This window comes from Brassica napus, chromosome A4 (assembly GCF_020379485.1).
Source record: "Brassica napus cultivar Da-Ae chromosome A4, Da-Ae, whole genome shotgun sequence".
In the NCBI taxonomy this organism is placed as follows: Eukaryota; Viridiplantae; Streptophyta; class Magnoliopsida; order Brassicales; family Brassicaceae; genus Brassica; species Brassica napus.
In genome coordinates this window covers 6,113,385-6,136,843 of record NC_063437.1, presented here as the reverse complement: position 1 = coordinate 6,136,843, position 23,459 = coordinate 6,113,385, and the positions used below count along the sequence as shown (strand labels likewise).

The 23,459-nt window shown below is 33.0% G+C and overlaps 3 protein-coding genes across 5 annotated transcripts; 1 reads left to right on the top strand and 2 right to left on the bottom strand.

Moving 5' to 3' along the window:
• Positions 1-209: 209 nt before the first annotated feature.
• Positions 210-1,166, bottom strand: LOC106448162. Its single transcript, XM_048778089.1, has 2 exons — positions 473-1,166; positions 210-337 (listed from the first exon to the last, which is right to left on the bottom strand). The coding sequence occupies exons 1-2, from the start codon at positions 1,164-1,166 to the stop codon at positions 210-212; spliced, it is 822 nt and encodes a 273-aa protein (XP_048634046.1).
• A 2,291-nt stretch (positions 1,167-3,457) lies between these two features.
• LOC106445797 (cysteine-rich receptor-like protein kinase 10) lies at positions 3,458-4,601 on the bottom strand. Its single transcript, XM_013887432.3, has one exon. The coding sequence runs from the start codon at positions 4,400-4,402 to the stop codon at positions 3,644-3,646; it is 759 nt and encodes a 252-aa protein (XP_013742886.2). The 5' UTR covers positions 4,403-4,601; the 3' UTR covers positions 3,458-3,643.
• Positions 4,602-9,008: 4,407 nt separating this feature from the next.
• Positions 9,009-11,999, top strand: LOC106445798 (cysteine-rich receptor-like protein kinase 10). 3 transcript variants are annotated; one of them, XM_013887433.3, is made up of 7 exons: positions 9,009-9,888; positions 10,198-10,344; positions 10,441-10,559; positions 10,657-10,867; positions 10,971-11,208; positions 11,293-11,443; positions 11,516-11,999. In XM_013887433.3, exons 1-7 carry the CDS (start codon positions 9,051-9,053, stop codon positions 11,834-11,836), a joined length of 2,025 nt encoding a protein of 674 aa, XP_013742887.2. In that variant the 5' UTR covers positions 9,009-9,050; the 3' UTR covers positions 11,837-11,999. The 3 variants fall into 3 exon arrangements, with proteins under 3 accessions (XP_013742887.2, XP_048633265.1, XP_048633266.1); XM_048777308.1 differs by lacking the exons at positions 11,293-11,443; positions 11,516-11,999 and having other exon boundaries at positions 9,033-9,888; positions 10,657-10,829; positions 10,971-11,179; XM_048777309.1 differs by lacking the exons at positions 11,293-11,443; positions 11,516-11,999 and having other exon boundaries at positions 9,033-9,888; positions 10,657-10,829; positions 10,923-11,179.
• Positions 12,000-23,459: the final 11,460 nt, after the last annotated feature.

Genomic DNA, 23,459 nt, shown 5'->3' with positions numbered 1-23,459 from the left:
TATCTTTTGTCTCTAAGTATTGTGTGACTTGTGCCACTATCCACCACAAGTATACTCTTTTCATCATTCATTTCTATAAGTAATAAAATTTCTAATCTTAGAGACTTTATAAAACTTTAAAAACTTTCTTATTATAAAAGTCATAACACCAAACAATAAAATAAAAACACCAAAGCAATCATAAAGCAATAAGACAAGTGATTTGAAATCTAGTCTTTGAGACAATCAGAAGTCTCAAAATCCATTAGGTCATCATTAGCAAAGTCGGATTCATTATCAGCATCATATCCAGAATTGTGAACCATGTGAGCCTCCGGGTTCTTGTTCTTGAGACTCTCTTGATATAGTTCACATAGGTGCTTAGGGGTTCTACAATTCTTGGCCCAATGGTTGTCCATCCCACACCTGTGACAAACGGACTTGGTCGAGTAAGGCGGTTTGGATATGCCGCCTCGACCTCAGCCATAACTACCTCGGCCACGGCCGTAATTGGAACCACGACCACGGTTATTGTGGTTTCCTTTTTGGCCGGTCGAGTAGTTGTCTCGGCCGTTTGAGTAGTTGTCACGGCCCCGCCTCTTGTATCCACCACGGCCATTGTCGTGTGATCTTCTATTATCTTGGGCGTAGTTGCACTCTTTGGGATCTTTCTTTTCAACCTCATGGGCTTCGGGCAATGCTGCTGTTCCAACAGGTCTGGCTTCACTGTTCTTCATCAGAAGCTTATTGTTTGCCTCGGCCAAGAGCAGGAACGAGATCAGATCAGTATATGTGGCGAAACCTTTCACTCTGTACTGCTGTTGCAGTATCATGTTCGACTGATGGAACGTAGTGTAGGTCTTTTCAAGCAACTCCTCTTCGGTTACTTCTTCACCACAAAGCCTTAGTATCGAAACTGTTTTGAACAAGGCTGAATTATACTCATCCATTGACTTGAAATCTAAGAATCTGAGATTCATCCAGTCATTCCTAGCCTTTGGGAGTAACACCGTTTTCTGGTGATCATATCTATGCTGTAAAGCATTCCAAAGGTCTAGTGGATTTTCAATTGTCATGTACTGATCTTTCAGACTTTCAATGAGATGATGGCGTATAAAGCTTATAGCCCTGTATCTATTTTTTTCATTCTCATTGTTGTCCTTGGTGATAGTATCACCAAGTCCCATTGACCTTAAGCTGATCTTTGTATCTAGCGCCCACTGCAAGTAGTTGTCTCCGGAGAGATTAAGGGCTGCATAGTCTCTGTTTGCTATTTTCGACATCTGAATCACATTATCATTCAAATTTCAGGTTCACAATGTGATCATGTGGCCGCATGATAATCAGCAAGCTCGGCCACAACAAGTCTTATGCATTTATGGAAATCAAACAATACTAATCGACCATGGTGCTATCAAACATAAGGCCACACGGCCATGAAGATCTACTGATGCAAACAATCTTAAGTTTGTGTGATCTACATGCTGGTTGATATTATTAAAACAGTATGAATGCAATTCCATATTCAGATTCATGTAATAACTTTAATCAATCCGTTTTACTTCTTTTATAAAACTAGGGTTTTCAATCTAAACTCTAGCAATCTTAGATTAAGGTTTCAAGGCCTTAATGATTTGAATATTAGGTCAGATTATTTCAATCAATCTAACAATCCTAAACCTCAGATCAATCAAAAATCAATCAAACAAGAACAACTTTAAATCGGATTCTAGCTTCTTAGTTTTAGGGTTTTCGATTCCATCATTAGGGTTTCTCAATTTCAGATCAGAAACAATTTAAACAATCAATCATGTTCTAGTGGAATCATTCATGTTACTAGTTATGAGATTTGTAGATTTTAATTATGTAGTTTATAGGGTTTCATCAAGAACAAAGTTTCCATAATAATGGATTAGGGTTTTATTTCTATCTAGGTTTTCAGATCACGGTATACCTTTGTTTGTAGAGGTTTAGAACCGGACCACCAAAGAACGGATGAAACTTTGAGATGAGACGGACGGACGCTTGCTGTCTCCTATCGGGTCGCGGACGGGGTCGGACGCAAGCTGAGGACGGACGCGAGCTTGTCTCTGGCGCGAGGTGTCTCGGACGCGATCTGAGGACGGACACATTCTTCTCGGGTGCGAGCTGAGGACGCGATCGGGAGCTGAGGACGTTCGGGAATTTGAGGACGTCTAGGTTTTAGAACGGACGGAGAACGTTTAGGGTTTAAGATGGAGTCGCCGGTTTTAGGCTTTTAGGTTTCTGTTTTGGTCTCAGGGTTTTAGAGGCTATCGTGCTGATAACGTGTTGTAAAAGAATGGGGAATTCATGTGTCTTATTTCTGAATAATGTGTTCCCTTGTATAGGGGTTACAAAGAAGAGATAAAAGAAAAGAGTACAAATCCTAAACACAAAGGAAATAAAAAAACTCCTTAAAGATAAACATGAAGAGAAAAGGAAAACATCCTAGATCTATAGTCGGCCAAAGTGTGGCCGACTCTCTCTCCTCCGGATGCGGCCGCGGCTTGGGCTGGTCGTGGCCTGATGGGCCGTTCTTCCTTGTCTTGGTTAGTAGCAATCCACTCATGATTTATAACAACTATATCCTTTTAGACTAATACTTATTTTGTGCCAATTCTGTTTATAATACCCTTTAATATTTTTCAAAATAAATTTAATAAATATTTTTACAAACAAATTTTTTTTGGAAAAATGGTAACTATTGATAAAATACCTATATGAACTTAGTGGTATTTTTTTCAGTTCTAAAAATATTTAAATAATAAATTTCGGATTATGTTCTAAATGAAGTAGAAATGGCATTCTACGAAGTAGAAAACGAAATCTACTTTTTTCATTGAATCTACAATGTTTAGAATATGTGACCTACATAAATAAGAGTATTCTAAAAATATTTAGAATACACATTCCACGCTTAACCTACCGATCTAAAATCTTTAGAAATCAAAATCTACACATTAGTATAAATCTAAAACACGTAGAAACCGACTTCTACAGATTTACTGTAAATCTAAAAAATGTCGAAATCAAAATCTACACATTATTATAATTCTAAAAACCTGTGGAAATCGATTTCTACATATTAGTTATATTCTACGGATAAAAAATCAGTTCCTAAAAATATGGAAACAAAAGTATTTGAGAATATTCACTTTCATATTTTGAAAAAAATTGATTTAAAAAAAAAACAAAAAAACGAATTCATTATTTATTATATTTAAAAATTACAATTTTAAGAGCATTATTGTCATTTTAAAAATAATTAGCCTAATGGAACATAAAGTATATGAGATTAGTTTAAAGGGACATAGTTATCATTTTTTTGCTCTAAAAAAACAATTTTCCCAACTTTCTTTAAGGTTCTTTTTGAGTTGTGAAAGAACAAAAAAAAGAATAACTTTTAGATGCCGAAGAATAACATTTAGATGGCATGTCTACGGATAGTGACTGCATATGGATAATTCAACTGAATTTATTTCTTGATCAAATTATATTGGAGGCCAACTCCTACAAACTGAAATCACAAAAGGAAATGGAAACGTGTGGTTTGTCCAAAAACATAAGAACCACAACTTTATTTGATAAATTGAAATAAAATGACAGGTGGAAGTGAAATGCATATGATATGTATGGATGGTATTTAGTTGGTTTGTGTCGTAACAGCAGATTCGTTGTAAAACGGGTAAAGCTCGTATCTTGAACCACAGCTAGGCAAAAGAAGTCTTGCCCCAGTTCTCTCAGTGGGTAACTGATTGATGGACGTTTGCAGACAACGCAAACAGTCTTGCCCCGTCAAATCAGGAGTGCACTGAACAAGTCCGTACAAACTCTGCAAGGCAGTAAAATTGACTTTTCTCGCATCGAATTTTCGGGAACTAGCCACTGCTTTGGTTGCCGCTTGGTTCAGGGTGGCCAAAACCAAATCTCGGAACCGGTCTTGCTGATTACGTGGAATATTATTGACGTTAGGCAAGGTATATCCACCATCGGTTCTCAGGGTCGAGAGAATATTCCGGTGAGAGTATCTGAGCGTACACTCATCGTAATAGAGCACGGCCTCGCTCTGATTCGGACACCGCGTTAAGGATTCATTGACGGCAAAGGCCACGCAGTTACGGCAACTTTCCTGCGAGACATCTCCGCGGCATAGGAAAAGTCCGGTGACGGTATCGGGAGCTTGACCCGCCTTACCACTTTGGAACCCGGTGGAGTAGGAAGAGTTGGGTGAAGAAAAGGAAGCCAAAAGGGTTTTGAGATTGGTGTAGTAAGTGCTGTTCCTTGAATACGTTGTCGTATTTGGACAAAAGTTATACAAGAGAGTAAGGTCTTGAGAAGAAACTTTGATGCAAGTGAAAACGGAGAAAAAGGAAAGGAAGAAAAAAGTGCCCCACGAAGACATAGTTGGGAGGATTTTCCCAATGTCAGGAAGCTCCTAATATGAAAGAAATTGTTTTTCTTTCTTTATGCGCTACTGTTGTAGATTCAATCAAGAATGCTATTTATAACGAGAAACGACGACTAATCAAGGTCAAAGTAACATGTGTTCAGAATCATATCCATTATGTTGATTAAAAAAAAAATCATATCTATTACTTTTTTAGTATTTCCCTACTTACTTCTAGAAGATATAGAAAATAGGAACTGGGCAATATGGTTGCAATTTATTTTTGTTAATAAAGCTATCAAAGCACTTCAGATTAAATTCTCACTCCACAAAGCTCCAACTGGCAACCGTTTTGGAAATAAAAATAACGAATAGAAAATAAACATATATGAATAAAATAGTATGAATGAAAAATGCATGTTCTTTTTTAAATTTAACAAAGAATAATTTTGTTCTATATTTCTCTAAAAAAAAAAGAATGAGAAAAAATAAAAAAGAAAAATTATTCCTTGTGAATAGTAATTTTTTTAAAACAATGATATAAACGTTTTTAACATCATAAGACACATCCTGCTGGAAAGATACATTATGGCTTCCCAAGGTGATTTCCGGACCAAAATGCCATATGTCTTGCGAAATGAGACCTGGAAGTATATTAATTTAATTATGTCCATTTAGTGGGAACCAAACTTACTTTGCTTTTTGGTTTTGACTTAGTTTCTTTGGAGGAGTTATTAAAGTTGGTTTGAATTTATTTGTTTGTTGCAGGCACCAAAGAAGAAACTGGTTCCTAAGAAATGTGGCAGATGTAGGGGAGAAGGACCTAATCGCACGCATTGCTCCAACCCAATATAAAGGGTTCTTTGAGTTAAAGAAGTCGGTTTTTTTTGGTTTTTTGAGATTGTAATGGTTTAGGTGAATGTTCATGGGGTTGTGTGTCCTGTATTTTGTTATCCAATTTGTATTGGTGTTGATGACATTTCGGATTTGAAGTATGGATGTTAAAGTTGTCTCGAAAACTAATGTTTGTGTTCCCATTATGTAATCATCGGGTCATATATTGGTATCTGTTCAGCAAAAAAATGTAGTTGTGCAGAAATATGGATGTGGGATGCATGGTTTTAAGCTGTGCTTTAGAGGCAGTGGGTCTGGGTCCAGATTATTGGCAAACAAACAAAATACCTTTTGATCATAGAAGAGATTTAGAGTCTTATCAAACCTGGATGCCTAATTCACACAAGTAGAAGCGATGGCTCTGATTTTCTTTGGTTAGAGATGCGGATGTGGTGAGATTAGCCCCACACCAACAATGAGATGGTATACTAACTGTTTTTCTCCGGATATAGGCCGTGGATGACGAGCTAGAGGAACCCATTGGAATATTGATGAGGGACGGCGTTAACCTTAGCTAAGACGTTGGGTAAACCCTAATTTGTAAATCCCAAATCAAATTGGGCAAAATTATTTGAAGAAGAGGTTTGGAAATTAAAAAAAAACATAGAAAGCAATGGGGTCTGACCTTAGGCCCGTGCATAATGTGCAGGAATAGATTTTCTTTTTGCCGTATGATTGGTAAATCTGATTGTTGTTGTGAAGGACATATTGCGTGGAATACGCTGTGAGGACTTCAACAAGGATTGAATTTGTGGATGTGGACGCAGAGTGAATGTCTAGGAAAACATAGATGAATTTATTTTGGCCACTAACACCAATGGCCAACATGATTAAATAGTGGATATGTATAGCTACGACAAAATTGGTAAAACCGAATCTACTATCTAATTTAATTGTGAAATAATGTGGTTAAATAGCCTTTCCATTATATTGCAAACTTTAGTACTAGTATAACTAGTACAACTTTATCTTTTTTAAAAATTTACAAAACTAAATGGGTATTTCATATGAAATAACAATCAAATAACTAAAACTGATAAGTTGTCAGAAAGTTCTCTCCTAATTGTTTTGACTTTTTGACTATTTTTAAAAGATTATTACACAATCACATAACTTTACATGATCTACTTTATATTTTTATTGGTTGTGTATTTGGTTATCCACACTATTTTGAAAAACGTAAAACCGGAGGATTTTAACAAAATTATTGACTCCATAATATATGATATCTGGTAGGTAAATATATAGAAGTAATACAACTGACGCAATTTTTTTTACATGTCTAAAATAAGCAAACAAATATTCAAATTGGTCTATGTGGATAAAAAATCATCAATTTTGTTTAAAGTTTTCAAGAATATGATTTTATTCTTGCGGCGGTTGTTAATTTGTTATTAATTGGGTGTTTCTAATTGTGTTTTTTTGTCTCCACCTATGCTTTTTTAGCTATGAAATACAAAACAACAATCCAGTTGAGCAAAGCGTAAGCACTTCAAAACATTGACTAACCATGAATCCTCTCTTATTGCAACATTTTCACCGCTCAAGGTCGCAATTGCTTTTTTCTGCTTTGGGAGCAAAAAAAATGAAGATATTTAAAAAAAAAGTAGTAGAACTAGTAGAAAAAATCATTATCACATCACATAATCTCAAATGCCCATTAACTAAACAGTGATTTAGCATAATAAAAGCTCTGTTTATAAGTTATCAGGACAAAGGTTGTAAAGTTGTATAGTTATACATGTTATAGTTATACCAGTTGTACTAGTTATACACATGTTAGTTATACTAATTTTATTATATTTGTTTTATTTGTACCAGTTATACTATATATATATGTTCTAGTTGTACTAGTTATACATATTTTGTTCATACTAGTTGCATTCGTTTTAATTGTATAAGTTGTATTAGTAATACTATGTGTTCTTCGTTGTTGTGAATTTCGTACAGTGAATATGAAATTCCATTTCAGATGTTACAAAATAGATTGGGGATGATGATGGATTGATCAATTACAGATAAAAAAAAATCAAACTAAAAAGTTGGGATAAAAACAAGAACACGAAAATTGGATGGAAATGGAGATTATATTTTGATTTGGGGAGTTATCGTTATAAATGAGTAACGTTTAGAGTCAAAATCTGGGTTGAATTTTGGGTAGGATAGTAATGTCATGAGTTAGTAAATATGTTTAAATTTTTAGGAGTTTTTTGTTATTTTGCTTTATTTTTTATTTAAATTGAAAATAAAAAGGAAGGTTTGGATCCATATTAGAAAAAAATCATCCTTTGGAGCGTCATTTGAGAAATTGTCAAGCCAACTTCTCTCATGCCCCCATATCTCTAGAGACAATCTCCTATGGGGCTCTCAAATCTCATATACCCTCACTGCTTTAATGAAACATGAATATCCAATTTCGCCCTTTTCATTTTCGAAATTATTAATTTAAATCATAAAAATTTTGAAATTCAAATTTTGAAATTTTCAAAATTTCAAAATTTTCCAAATTTTGGATACTACATTATACTGTATAGTTTTACTTAGTTGTACTGAGTTATATTTCGTTCTACTGGGTAGTATTGATGTTAAGTTATACTGAGTACTACTGAATGTATATACCGAGTTATACCAGCTTATAATTTGTTATACTAAGTACTACCGAGTGTAGTTATACCGAGTTATACCGATTGTACTGAGTACTACTAAGTATTACTAGTACTACTCTAAGTTAGTTATACCGAGTTCGACTAAGTTCTACTGCATAATACTAAGTACTACTGAGTTAGTTATACCAAATTTGACTGAGTTAGTAATACTGAGTTATACTGGATCCAGATCTGAAGAAAATAAATAAAGAACACAAAACATACTTTGCAAAGGGGAACAAGAACAATAAAATCCCAAAATCATAAAAACCCAGATCTATAGAGAACAAGAAGAACCCTAATCATACAAAATCCAGAATCTTAATTTACAATCCTAAATCGAAAAGAAAAAACTCAGAATCTCTCATCAAATCAGGTTGAGCCGTCACCGTTCTTGATATCTTATGCTCGGTATCTATGGAAAATTGAAGGTTTTGTTCGGTATCCATGGAGGACGACAGGTTATGAAGAAAGAAGAAGGAAGAGAAGTGATTTTCACAGAAAAGAACAAGAAAATTGCAGAGAAAAGAAACAGAAAAACCAAAAAAGAAGGAGAGAAGAAAATGAAAAGAAAAACTATAGGCGGCTTCATTTTATTAGATTATGTTATAAAATAAAAGAGGCAAAACAGTAAATGTTTTAATTTTGACACTAAAAATAAATTAATTTATTAAAAAACAATAAACTAGATCCTTGGGAGATTGAGTTATGAGACTTAGAGCAAGCGTATTAGAGGTTTAGGAGGGAGGTTCACACGTTTTACGAGAAAAAAAATATTAAAAAAAGCAAAAGTGATGAACTCGCCCCTTCTCACCTCTTCTGCATGATACCCTCTCTCCTAAAGTTCATCACTGTAGCACGGGCCCAACGACACGTGGCGGCCCGCGATTGGTCAATTTTTCTTTTAAAAAAAAAAAAAAAAATCAAAATGGAAAAAATAAAAAATTTAATAATAAAAAATTAAGAAGATGAACCCCAAAGGGGGGTTCACTGATGCTCTTGCTTTTAGGAGCATCAGAAGAGTTGCCTCGAAATTGTCCCAACAATAAAAGCAAAAAAAAAAAGAAACAAAAAGTTGGGATAAAAACAAGTTTGTTATCTAGAATCAAAATAAATCCATATAAATGGAGCTCCATGATGTGAGAAACCCAAATAGTAGAAGTCGAACGATGTCTTTTCCAACTTCTTTCTTTTTTGTTTTCCTTTTTTCCTTCCTCTCTAGCTTTAGAGCTTCTGCTCAGAGTCCTTCCCTCTTATACTTTTTTTGTCCGAATACAACAACGTACTCAAGGAACAGCACTTACTATAACAATCTCGTAACTCTTTTGTCTTTCCTCTCTTCCAGCAACGCTTCACACTCCACCGGATTCCAAAACTCCACAGCGGGTCAAGACCCAGCCAGAGTCACCGGACTTTTCCTTTGCCGCGGAGACGTCTCCGGAGAAGTTTGCCGTAACTGCGTTACCTTTTCCGTCAACGAATCCTTAAGGCGGTGTCCAACTCAGAGAGATGTCGTGCTCTATTACGATGACTGTATGCTCAGATACTCTGACCACAATATTCTCTCGAACCTAAGAACCGATGGAGGATATCCCTTGTCCAGCGTTATTACTATTCCACCTGACCAACAACGGAGCTTCCGAGATTTGGTTTTAGCCCTGATGAAACAAGCCGCAACAGATGCCGCTACTAGTTTCAAAAAACTGGGTGCGAGACGAACCAACTTTACTGAGGTTCAGAGTGTATATGGACTTGTTCAGTGCACCCCCGATCTGTCAACACAAGACTGTTCGCGGTGTTTGGAAACGTCCATCAATCAACTACACACTGACAAGACTGGGTCGAGACTTCTTTTACCGAGCTGTAATTCAAGATACGAGTTGTACCCATTTTTCAACGAATCCATCGCTAACACATTTCAAGCACCACTATCGCCGCCTGTTTCTACTCCTCCCCGGCCAGGTCAGAGCTCTATCTACTCCTATGTTTTTCATGTTTCAAGGCGTAAGTTTTCATAATTTATCCAAATTAACAATACCAATGTAAAAATGTTTCTTCTTGACAAAAATTTAAGATTTGTTCTTTGCTACTACTATTATTTGATCAGTGTTCAACCTCTTTTTTCCCTGACTATCCATATTGTCTAGAAGAATGTTGTCCTTCTAATTGAATTTCAGAGTTCTTTGTCTATCATTTATCTTGTTCCCCTTATTTTGCAATGCAGAATTTCTTCCATTTTGACAGAATTTGATCTTTTAAATGACTTTTCAGACGCAGGAAAAAATGAGAGGTCATCTGTGTTAGTGGTAGCCATTGTTGTGCCTACTATAGTGATTGTTCTGCTTTTAATAGCTGGTTATTGTTTCCTAGCAAAGAGGGCAAAGAGGACTAATGAGACAGAACTCACATTTAATAATGGTAAAGATTCAAGTGATTACTAATCTTTCTGGGTTGACTTAATCTCATTGATCAGCCTCTTTTTTCCTCATTACTAAGAATTTCATTGTGCAACAGCGGATGATATAACAACCATTGATTCGCTGCAACTTGATTATAGAACAATTCAAGCTGCAACAAATGACTATTCAGAAGATAATAAGATTGGTCGAGGTGGATTCGGCGAGGTCTACAAGGTATTAATTCTTAAACGTGCGTGGGGTTTGTTACTTCTTATTGAAATTTGTTGTGAGTACCTTTGTATAACGAGATGATGCTGGGGAAACTGGATAGGGTATATTTTCGAATGGGACTGAAGTTGCTGTGAAGAGACTGTCAAAATCATCAGAACAAGGTGACACAGAGTTCAAGAACGAGGTTGTTCTTGTTGCAAAGCTTCAACACAGAAATCTGGTCAGGCTTCTCGGATTTTCTTTAGAACGAGAAGAAAGGATATTGGTCTACGAGTATGTACCAAACAAAAGCCTTAATTATTTCCTCTTCGGTCAGTTATTTCATTTCTTTGTTTCTTTGATAATTTAAACATTCTTGAAACTCAGAGCAGTGGCAAGTCTTAGGATCTAACTGTAACTCATGGACGTTCACAGACCCTGTAAAGCGAGGGCAGTTGGACTGGACTCGGCGATACAATATCATTGGAGGAATTGCTCGGGGGGTTCTGTATCTCCATCAAGATTCAAGGCTTACAATCATACATCGTGACCTAAAAGCAAGTAATGTTCTCTTGGATGAGAATATGAATCCGAAAATTGCAGATTTTGGAATGGCTAGGATCTTTGGGTTGGACCAAACCCAAGAAAATACAAGTAGAATAGTGGGTACCTAGTAAGTCTTCTTCTCAGCTACTTTTATGTTGATTTTTTTAAACACTAATTTGCCAACATACTCAAGTTTAGTTGTGGATTCCAGTGGTTACATGTCTCCGGAATATGCAATGCGTGGTCAGTTCTCAATGAAGTCTGATGTCTATAGCTTCGGAGTGTTAGTACTTGAGATTATAAGTGGTAGGAAAAACACCAGCTTCGATGAGACAAATAATTCACATGACTTGGTCACATATGTAAGTTTAAAGACAAATTACAAGTTTTTATATAAGATATGGTTGAAATTTATTGATTGACTAATGTTATAGGCTTGGAGGCTTTGGAATAATGGAACAGCCGTTGACCTCGTGGATCCAATTATAGTAGATAATTGCAATAAGAGTGAAGTTGTTCGATGCATCCATATCGGTCTTTTATGTGTTCAAGAAGATCCTATAGACCGTCCAGCGTTATCAACCATATTGGTGATGTTCACTAGTAATACTATGACTTTACCTGTGCCCAGGCGACCAGGGTTTTTTGATCATACTAGACCCAAAGACCCTCTTGATTCAGATCAATCTACGGCGAGCAAGTCTTTTACAGTGTCCACTGATGATGCATCAATCACTAGTTTATATCCTCGTTGATTTGGTCTTAACCTTCAAGCTTGAATCAACTGCTATGTATTGAATTCAAATGAGCACTTATTGCATACTTCGAGAGCTGTTAATCTTGTTTATTGTTTAGTTTTTAGTTGTGTTTTTGTACGAATTATAATTTGGTTAGTCTAGATTTATTTTTTGGTTTTTATTTTTATTTTTAGTTGTTTTTCTTTTTTACAGAAATCATGCAACTTCTTGACTTCTTCAAGTTTAGATGTCGCGAGGATAGTTTAGATAAAATATATACTACCTCTATAATTTTCGATATACTAATTATTTGTCTTACATGAACCCAAATGTATACAATCCCTAAGTCCAGTACAAAACCTTTCTAGAGAGGAGACACTTGAATGTTCCCATTGGACAAGGGAGTAACAATGGTGGATGAATTTACATTAGTAGTTGATGGGGTAAATATTTGTTCTACATATATCAACTGTTAAAAATTGCCAATACGCGCTAAAATGAGCCGTGAAAAGAACCGGGCTGGAATGGTCAAGAAATTAGTCTTTAGAACTGATTTATAAGAATTATAATTTGCCATTAGAGAAAAAAAAAAGAAAAGAGAGGCCAGACAACGTGATAAAAAGTCATTTTCTCAGGCCAGACAACGTGATAAAAAGTCATTTTCTCTATCTTCCAAAAGAGCGATCAAATGACCTCTTCATTTTCTAACATTTATAGTCATTTCTGACAGCGGCCATCGCCGGTCTCATCTACACCACTAGTAGTATTCTCTATAATCACGGCATAGCCACATCAAAATCATGGCTATAGAGCCAAAATAGTCCTCTTCATTTTCTAACATTTATAGTCATTTCTGATGGCGGCCATCGCTGCTCTCATTTACACCACTAGAAGTATTCTCTATAATCACGGCATAGCCACATCAAAATCATGGCTACAGAGCCAAAATAGTGGCTAGGTGAAAAATATACACAATTACCGGTTGAAAAAGAAGTCCACGGCTATAGATTCGTATCTAGAAAAATCAGTGGTTAATCATGTTGCTTTTGTACTGCAACGCGTACACCTAAAATATTCAAGAAACTGCTGTAAGTAAATAGAAAAGGAAAACCTAAAATCATACACCTAGTTGATAAGAATCCTCGGCAATGTCACCAAAATTTGATAAGCTCAATTTTACTCGTAGAACTTTTCTACAATTATAAGAGGTGCATCGCACTATTTAGGAATTAAATCTACAAGGATTCTATGTTTCACACAATAGACTATTAGTTTCAGACTAAACTAAACAGTAAATAAGAAAGCAAAAAAATAGATAGTAAGGGCATGATTAACCCCGGTCTCTTAGTCCGGGTTCTTAACTCATGATTTGACATTTTTTTTCTTTTTTATACACTTTTCGGCTAAGAGACGGTTCTTATATCTCTTATTTGAGAAACTGTTCTTAGATTTTCTTAGTTAAAATCTAAGAAAAGCTAAGAACCTTTTCTTAACCGAAGCTAAGAACTATAGTTAAGAGATCGGGGTTAATCATGGTCTAAGTAAATCGAGTTGTAAACTATATAGGAGAAAGTGTTAGATCCATGGAAATCAAACAGACAGTTTAGAACTGCAATCGACAGATGCCATGGGTTTATTATGAATGATTCTAAAACTTAAACAAGAATAAATCAACCAGTTGTCACTACAGAGACTATCTATGTCTAGATCCTAAAATTTCAAATCTCTTTGCAAATTCAATTGATTAAGATAAGTGTTAAATGTAAGTTCGATTATGTTCAATAAATCTCTAAACTAAATCGCGTTGCGAATAGGTATTTAGCTCATCAAGATTAATTCATGTAACAAATAAAACTACAGTGTCTACCAATTATCCTGTGCTCTAGAATTCAAGTTGTCAATCCAAATATATAATTAAAAACAATCAAGATGTATAGAAAACCTTAGCGATTCTATCAATTAGAAATTCATCCTAAACACTAGAAACTCATAAATCTAACAAGTAGATTACTCATACATAATAGTAGGAATGCAAATCATACTCTGAATAAATATCAAAGAAATCAAAACAAGAGTTCCAATCGATCTCTCAAGAAGTTCTGATCTTCTCTCCAAATCTAAAATAAGATTAAGTAAAATATAGCCTAAACAGTGGTTTAAAATAGTTAATTTATAGATAAAACACGTTTTGGGCTTCTTCGTAAATACTAGAAAGTTCTGAGCCTTTTCAATTCCTTAAAACTTGATAAATCATGTTGGTTTGCTTGATCCACATGGGTGTCGATCGCCACCAGTGTTGCCGATCGACACAAGCCTCTATGCTAGACTCTGACTTGCTCACTTCAGCATAAATTCTCTTCAAGCTCCGATTCTCTCCAGAATCTCCAAATATTTCTAAATTGTTATCTTTAAAGACTCTAAAACGACTCCAAACATAATATAGTAGACTCTAAACTGGACTTATATCATGGTTAAAAATGAGTAAAAAACATAATATATTAATAGGCTTAAATTTACCCTTGAGCTACTCTGCATTATCAGAGGTGCAGTGTTGTACTTTGTGTAGTAATTAGAAATCCAGTCGACAGAGATTCAAGGTTTCATAGAATAGACTATCAGTTCAGATTAAGCTAGAATAATACTAAAAATAGTAAAGAAAGTAGTAAATCAGTTTGTAAAGCATAAGATTAGATCCAGGGAATTCAAACAAGCAAGACAGAATTGCAAGTAACAGAGTGCTAAGGGTTAATGAAAAACTGTTCTCCAACTCATATCACAATTATCAATCAATCAGCTTTTGCTGAGAGACTAATCTATGTCTAGATCCTAGAATTCCAAATCTGTTTGTGAAATCATAACCAAGCATTAAGAACAATATGATAAGTTCACTAAATTCCTAAACCAAATCTCTTTGTGAATATTTAATTAGTTCAAAGATAGTTTCAGGTAATCAATGTCGAATCTAATTTCTTATCTTATGATTAGAGTTCTAGTTAATTACTCTAGAATTCAGCATTAATAATTGATGAAGAAATCAATGGATAACCATCAGCATTAACAATTCATCCGAAACCTTAGGAATTCCTAAATTCAATAGGGTGATTATTCAGACATGATTAAAGAAAACATAATAAAAGTCCGAATAAATTGTAGGTAAAGATATAAATACTAGACTTCCAAATCAATCTCTGAATGAGTATTGATCTTTCTCTCCAAATCTCTCTAAAAAATAAATTAAGCATAGCCAAAACGATGCCATAAGAAAACCTAATATATGGCAAATCACGTCTAGGAGCTTGTTTGCAAATAAGGAAAACTTCTAGACACGTGTGAAATTTCTTGAAACATCATCAAAGCATGTTCTCCTCATGATCCAACCATCCCCAAAGTCTCCAAAATGCTCCACAGTGTATAGACCTGCAAAGTTTCTGAAGTAGACTCGAAATATGTAATATTGACTTTAGAACCAGACTTATATCTTGGTCAAAACCCATATAAGCCATGATATACCAACTCACGCAGGAACTCATATATCATTTAGAACACACAATTCCAATTCTCTGGTTCATCTCCCTATGATCTCTAGATCCTGTTTTGTATCTTCTCTTTCGAATGTGCCGGAGTTGTCTTTCGTTGGGAGCTCTAGGGATTTGTTCTTGATCTCTTCCCCGTCTTGTTGCGGGTCTTCCTCAATCTTTTGTTTAGCAGGGATCCTATCTCATCTTTGTTCATGAATGACTTAATAATGTCAACAGCTCATTGACATGTTGGCGAGGGTGAACTGAGAAGTTCAGTTTCAACCTTGCTTCATTGTTCATTTGTGGTTCTTGCTAAACTTGTTATTGGTTCATCCCTTATGCTTAGCCTGTTAGCATTGAATCTCTGTTGTTTTGGTTGATTTTGTTGTATCATCTTGTTGTGGGCCTTTGACTCCGGGAAACTCATGTTCGCTAGCTTAAGTTTACAGGTTTTTTACCGCCGCTGTGGTAGTCATGTTTCGGTTTAGAATCAAAATCCTTTTGAGGAGAAAATTATAGTATCCATCAAATATTTCCAGCTGGCTGAAGTCCATACAATCTTGATAGTTGTATGGACATGGAGGTGATGATCACAGACTATTGAAAAGAGGGAACAATCATAATGAAGTTTGTAACTATGGCAATGAGACCTAAACCATACTATCAATTGTTTTTTTTTTTTTTGATCGAATACTATCAATTGTTTTCAAAGATAATTTCACAATAATTTTGGAAAACTGCTGTGAACTTTAAAATTCAAAATAATACAGCATAGTTTTCAACAAATTTGAATTTAGTGTTTATGTTTACTTATTAGGGTTAATATTAATTGTTGACTTGGAGTTTTGAATTTTGACTATTCTAGTAAGTTTTAAAATTAAATTATTTCTTAACTTTATATTATATTTTGCAATTTTAATAATTTCACTTGTTTGGGCAATGAAAGTATGCTACATCATTTTATTTGTTAGAGTTTTGAATTGACTGTAATGAGTTGATCACGATGATTAGAAAGCTTCAAATGTGGCAAAACATCTCAACGAAGCTGAAGAAATAGAGATATTATACAAAATACAGTTGTTGATTCTTTTGTCATGATCTCTGGAACTTTTCATAAAAAAACTTTATTTTATTGGTTATTATATTTCGATTTGGTTTTATAAAGTATTTTTTTGTTTGAGCAATCGAATGATCTTTCGATGTATAAAAAAATAATATCTTAGCTATACGTCGTTTTTCTAATTATTAAAACGTTGCTACCATATTGCAAAAGTCAAATTTTCTATATCATCCACACAAGAAAATTGGATCAGTAGCTGGACAAAAGTTGGACACGACCATTCACTTAATTCCAAAAATTTACATTGAACTGTCTCTGGAGCGCCATTTATCGAATGTCGTCATCTTAGCACTAATTCTGGAAAATCTTAGATGTGGATTCTAAATTTTAACATATAATTTTCAACGGTTACGTTTAGAATTGATGTTTTATACAGAAAACTTTGTCGAAAATGATTTAAAACGAAATATTTTTATTTGCTGAAAGATATATTACAAAAGAAAATATTTCTGAGGAGGAGTTCAATTGTTTTATAATATTAGTTCTATCGTCTGAGCTTCATTTTCTGTTTTATAATACCCTAACTCAGCAAACTCATCGTAGAAATTGTATGAATCTAGGCTACTTTAGGCAATTGTAGAAACATCGTAGCCTACTGGTTAAAGTTTAAACGCTTTTACACCTAGATCTGGGGTTCGAATTCTAGGTTATGCAATTTTTTGTAGATTGCACATTTAGAAGGTCCAGGTTTCAGTTCCCGAAAAAACGATTTATTAAACAATTATGTAACCTACAGAAGAAATAATTACAAATGATCTTCAACATAGTGCAAGTAAATCTGGTCAGACATAGATCTTTGTAGGACTTTAACTCCAAATGCCCCTCCCTCTCTTGAAAAATTCTCATTTCTCCCCTTATTAAAATATTTTTTTTTTCTTATTTTCTTTTAAATGGAAAATGGGTGGATAATGCTCTAAAGACGAGTTACCCCTAATGAAATGGCTTATTTACAAGGGTCCAACCTAAAGATCCGACCCACCCAACTCTAACCGTAGAATCCGACCAACCTAAAGCGAAACGACGGCGTTCCTTCTCCACCCCAAACTCTCCCTCTCAATTATCTCCCTCTTGCGACGGAAAACCAAAACCCTTAGCAGAGTCGCATCGTTCTTTGTCCCTTCTCCATCTAAATGGAGAATTCATCAATCTCTCTCTCTCTCTCTCTCTCTCTCTCTCTCTCTCTCTCTCTCTCTCTCTCTCTCTCTCTCTCTCTTATTTCTCGTGTCTCAAGTCTTTCTGTCTCTCATTGTGATTGAAACCCCTCCAAAACCCCTAAGTCGAGAATCACATTGTTTTTTTCTTCATTCTCCGTCGAATTCAAGGCTCCATCCTTAGTTCTTTGTGGTAAGTGATTAGTTTCTCTTTATTTGATAGTTATTTGGTCGTTTTTGTAACTAGGTTTGAAAAAAAAAATTGGAGAAAACTTATAAGTTATTGGGGAAACTTAGGGGATGATTGGTTGGGGTTGTAGATACTCTGGACAGCCAAAATTTAGCCTACAGCTATATATCTCAACCAATCGAGCTTTGCTTTCCTTAAAAAACTCACAGCAAAAAAACTCTGCAAAATCAAAATATGGCTGTAAAGAGCTTTATTTTCAGAGCAAAAAATTAGTGCTTTAGAAATCTACAGCAAAAAAAGCTACAGCAAATAAATCTACAGATTAAATTCTACAGTAAAAAAATATAAAACTACAATACTTACCAATCATTTCCTTAATAAATGTGTCTGTAGAAAGAAGAATATTGGCTTTGAAATTGGGTAAAAACTTGTGAAATCTGATTCTCAGGTATATGTTACAGAGAAACAAGCTGGGACAGAAAACTGATACAATTTTTGTGTGTGTTTTGAGTGGATAAGCTGTATTAAATTGTGGTGATGCCTAGTTAAGACAATAAAATAAATATTTAGGGAGATGAATCCTGTTGGTGATGGAACTTAATTGGTGTTGTGTTGTTGTTATGCGATTTGCATTAGGACTGATTGAGTGGTTGTGTTTGTTTATTAACCAGCGACTTTTGCACTATCTACCTGCGAGGCCACTATTTGAGACTAGCATCACTCTATTTCTTGATCTTCTACCTGATATTCCTTTATGGATGAAGAATCCTGACTATGAAAGAGTAAGTTAACTCAACATATTGAATCATTCTAGCTTCTTAATTTACTTGATGACACTGATATTCTTCTTTCTACAACATGTTGCAGTCGGAGAACATAATGTTCTCTTGTAGTGCTTTATTTAGGTCTAGTTACAAATCCATTGATTTATAACAATTCATTTATTTGATTTTAAAATACTCATATCAATAATTCTCACTGGATTTGAAAATCACTGGATTTATGGAAGATTTCTAAATATAAGGAGAATTTATAAATCCACTAAACTACCAGAACCAATAACTCCCACTAACATATAATATTCTATGATAAATTCACAAATATTCTTGTGGTTATAAGAGAAGATTATTTTTGGGATATCTTGTTATTAAAAGTATATTTGTATAAGGAAAGTTTCTCTCAGATTACACCAAAAATTTTATTGACAAATAACATTATAAATATTAAAAACATAATACTATAAAAAATATATATATTTCGTGAATTGATTTCAAATGATTATGTATGATATGGCACAAACTTCACTATAAGCTAGTATAAGACCCGCGCCTTGCGCGAGATTAAGTTATTATTTTTATTATATTTTGGAGAATAAAACAATAGTTTGGCTTCATTTGGATTAGGGATGTTCAATCCGGATATCGGGTTGGTTTCGGTTCGGTTCGGTTTTTTCAGTATTTCGGTTAGTAAAATATAACTACTATTCTAAATTCATATTTACTTTGACTTTAGTCATTCACATACTTTTGAAAGATTTCAACTGGACGACTAAATTGATCAGCCAATCTTGTTGCTTTAAATCATTAGTATTTATATATATTATTTAGTTTGAATATTTATTAAATAAAAATTCATATGCGTTATATTTTATGATCATTTGTAACTTATTATAACAAAAAAAAAATCTATTATCACAAAATTTTCAGAGTGGGAATCTTCAAATTTCTAATAATATATAGACGTTTTGAAAAATTCAAAATATAACATATAAGAAAAAATATAAATGTTTTTATTATATATTTAATGTGATTTTTTAATATCTTTCAATAATATAAAATTAAAAAAAAAGAACTGAGATACCAAAATTGTTATCAAATATTTATTATTCATAATAATTAATTTTCATATATATGTTAATCATATTAGGTAATTTCGTAGCTTCTAATTACGGAAAGTGCAAAAAAAAATTTGGTAGATTATTTATCAATTCGATAGTTAGTTTAATAAAAAAATATAATGTAAGTTAAGATGGACCAACCTATTTTTCTAAGAATAGTATATTTTATATAGTCATTTATTAAATGAGAATTTATAATCATACAGTTCTATGATCATTCATATCGTTTTATAACTGAATATTTAAATCATCGATAACAAAATTTTCAATGTGAAATCTTTAATAAGTTTATAATTTATAAATGTTTTTGAAAATTCATTGAAAGTTTTAATATTAAAATATTTATGTAGTCTTATGGTATATAGTTTAATCTATATATATATATATATATATGTTTTATTATTAAATGATATTTTTTACTCATATGGTTTTAAAATCATGTCTATCTTCTTATAATATTAAATAAAAGTTCATTTTAATACAATTTTATGATCATTTGCAACTTATTATGAAAAAAAAATAATCTATTGATCACACAATTTTCAGAGTGGGGATCTTCAAATTTCTAATAATTTATAGACGTTTTGAAAAATTCAAAATATAACATATAAGAAAAAATATAAATGTTTTTATTATATATTTAATGTGATTTTTAATATCTTTTAATAATATAAAATTAAAAAAAAAAAGAACAAAGATACAAAAATTGTTATCAAATATTTATTATTCATAATAATTAATTTTCACATATACGTTAATCATATTAGGTAATTTCGTAGCTTTTATTTAAGAAAAGTGCAAAACATTTTTTGGTACGTTATTTATCAATTCAATAGTTAGTTTAATAAAAAGTGAAATATAAGTTAAGATGGACCAACCTATTTTTCTAAGAATTGTATATTTTGTATAGTTATTTATTAAATAATAATTTATAATCATACGGTTCTATGATCATTCATATCGTTTTATAACAAAATATTTAAATCATCGATAACAAAATTTTCAATCTGAAATCTTTAATAAGTTTATAATTTATAAATGTTCTTGAAAATTCATTGAAAGTTTTAATATTAAAATATTTATGTAATCTTATGGTATATAGTGTTTAATCTATATATATATATATATTTGTTTTATTATTAAATGATATTTTTTACTCATATGGTTTTAAAATCGTGTGTATCTTCTTATAATAAAAATGTTAAACCATTGATCATTAATTTTTAACATAATAATTTTAATAGTTTTAGTCATTTATTGTCGTTTTTAAAAATTCAAAATATAACATATACGAAAAAATCTAAATTTTACTTTTATAGCTAATTTGATTGTTTAATTTATTTTAATAATATAAAATTAAACAAAAAATGATGGAGGAGATATAAATTGTTATCAAATCTTTATTATTAAAATCATTAATTGTCATATATTTATTAGTCATTTATGGTAATTCCGTAGGTTTTATTTAAGGAAAGAAAAATAGCATATCATATCATTATATCATATAGTTTGACCAACTTATGTATCTAACAACATATAAAAATCGAATGTGGACCTACTTATTTTTCAATTGAATGTAATTGACTACCTAATTGAGTGCCACCTATGCATTGAGGCCTCTTTTAATTAATACAAAATTGAGGTTACATCTTTTCAAATGTTCCTCAATTAATATATAAGGGATATTTTAATTTGAAATATTAATTTTTAAATAATCTAGGGAATAGGTAGCTTACAACAAAATTTTATTGACAAATAATAATATAGATATTTAAATATTAAATGCATAATATTACGAAGATATCTCGTAAGATGATTGTAACTGATTTATGATATAAAAATAAAATAGAGAATAAATTGCAACAATTTTTTTTATTGATAAAACCCACTATAGATATTTAAAATATTGAATATATTATTTTGAATTACCAAAATGATCATATAAATCATGTTACAAATATCATATTTTAAATTTATACATTGATGATAATCTAAAATTATAACTTATGCATAGAATATCATATCGTATACACAGTTCAAAATGAATTTAATTATAGTAACAAATAATAATACTATTTTTTTTTGTCAACTATTTCTTTCATTCAAATAACTTAAAACACAAAGTTTTCAACAATCATACATTCAAGGCTAGCCTTTGCCAAAGAAGCAACCTGAACATAATCAATACAAGGAATGAAGCTAAAAGATAGAGGATTGAAGAGAGTAGCATGGCTTCTACCGTCATGGAGAACACCTGCAATCTCGTTCAAAACAGACCCTAAGCTCATGGTAGATATGAAGACTTGAGAGTCTGAGAATATATGAAACCTAAGGAGGCTTAATTCCAACCATGAGTGAAGATCCCACCAACGCTAGAGAAACATCCTTTGCATCTTGACAGTTCCAGACAATTTCACAAAGGAGAGACATCAAAGTGTCTAGGGCCATCATGGCCAAGAGGTCAGTATCAAATATTGCTGAAAAAAAGAGCTAGTGAGGTCATAGTTTCTGCATCTGAGATAACCATCTTCAACACAATATCCCCTGTAACAACGCCACTCAAAACAACAAGAAGGTTTTTCTTTCCCATAAGCCACAATGGAAAGGGGGACAAACTCATACCTATCAATCCTAAACTCCATAAAGCTGAACTGTGATGAAACAATGCTAGCATGATACTAGTACGAAGAACATCCTCACAACGAGATAGCAGAGTGCTAACATGGAGTTCATCATCCTCATACAGAGATAAACTGGATCTCATCCTAAGAGTTAAAGAGAGAGTAACATCCTCACACTGAGGTAAATAGAGTTTCAACAGGCTGACATCACAATGAACTTTCCTCAAAAACGATTTGTTCCAAAGAGGTACATAGACAATACCTTCACAAGGCTTGTTGGAGAGGTACGATGGTCTAGGAGAAGCATCACTACCAATGGAATTAATCGCTAGATCTGAAAGAGGAGACTTGAAATCCCAAGCTTGGGTAAGTGTTCCGAGAGAGACGCTATGGAAGTCGCTCGATGAACAAGGACGAAGAACGAATCTGGAGGATCTGGTGGTTCAGGTGGGATGATGGAAGTGAGACTTTTAAACGCTACCGAAAGAAGCTCAGATTGTGGGGGATCAGGAGGATGTCGGCACCGCGACGGAGGAGGGGCCTTCACCATCAACACCATGGAGGAGGAGGATAGATTCTTCAGAAAAAAGAGGTATTGGCGTCAAATCTGGAACGGCGGAGATCCATGGCTAAAGAGTCGGGCCTGAGAGCTTATTGTATTGCATAATCTAAAATATTTTAGTATTAAGGAAAAACTAAATTTTATAATATAAATTTATTGATAAAATAATTTGACATATATCTATGTAGTTCATATATATATATATATATATATATATATATACTTTTGAATATTTTAAATTACATATAATCATATTCTAGTATAATTTTGATTGTTAATAATTTTATAATAATACTGATTAAATTTGTATATAATAATAGTCTCACAACTCTATAGTATTTGACCAAAAAGATTGTTTGTCAACAAAGTAGGTTAAATAACAACAATTTTCTTTTATTTAAATTATAAATTTTGTCTAATCAGCAGTCTAATCATCAAGTTTAGCAAGTCTAATTCTAACCATATATTACTTGACATTCAAAAAATTTTCTTAGCACAATAATAAACTAATCTAATCTATTAAAACAGGAGTACATTTTGTACTTAACCCTGAGTTTTCCTCAAAAATTACTATTTTATGCT

Excerpts from the sequence above, each read along its gene's own strand:
- LOC106448162 (XM_048778089.1), bottom strand. The coding sequence starts at position 1,166 with ATGGGACTTGGTGATACTATCACCAAGGACAACAATGAGAATGAAAAA. Across the intron at positions 338-472 it reads CAATTACGGCCGTGGCCGAG|AGAGTCTCAAGAACAAGAAC; the intron begins GTAGTTATGGCT and ends AACTATATCAAG.
- LOC106445798 (XM_013887433.3), top strand. The coding sequence starts at position 9,051 with ATGGAGCTCCATGATGTGAGAAACCCAAATAGTAGAAGTCGAACGATG. Across the intron at positions 10,345-10,440 it reads AGAACTCACATTTAATAATG|CGGATGATATAACAACCATT; the intron begins GTAAAGATTCAA and ends ATTGTGCAACAG. Across the intron at positions 10,868-10,970 it reads CCTTAATTATTTCCTCTTCG|ACCCTGTAAAGCGAGGGCAG; the intron begins GTCAGTTATTTC and ends GGACGTTCACAG.
- LOC106445797 (XM_013887432.3), bottom strand. The coding sequence starts at position 4,402 with ATGTCTTCGTGGGGCACTTTTTTCTTCCTTTCCTTTTTCTCCGTTTTC.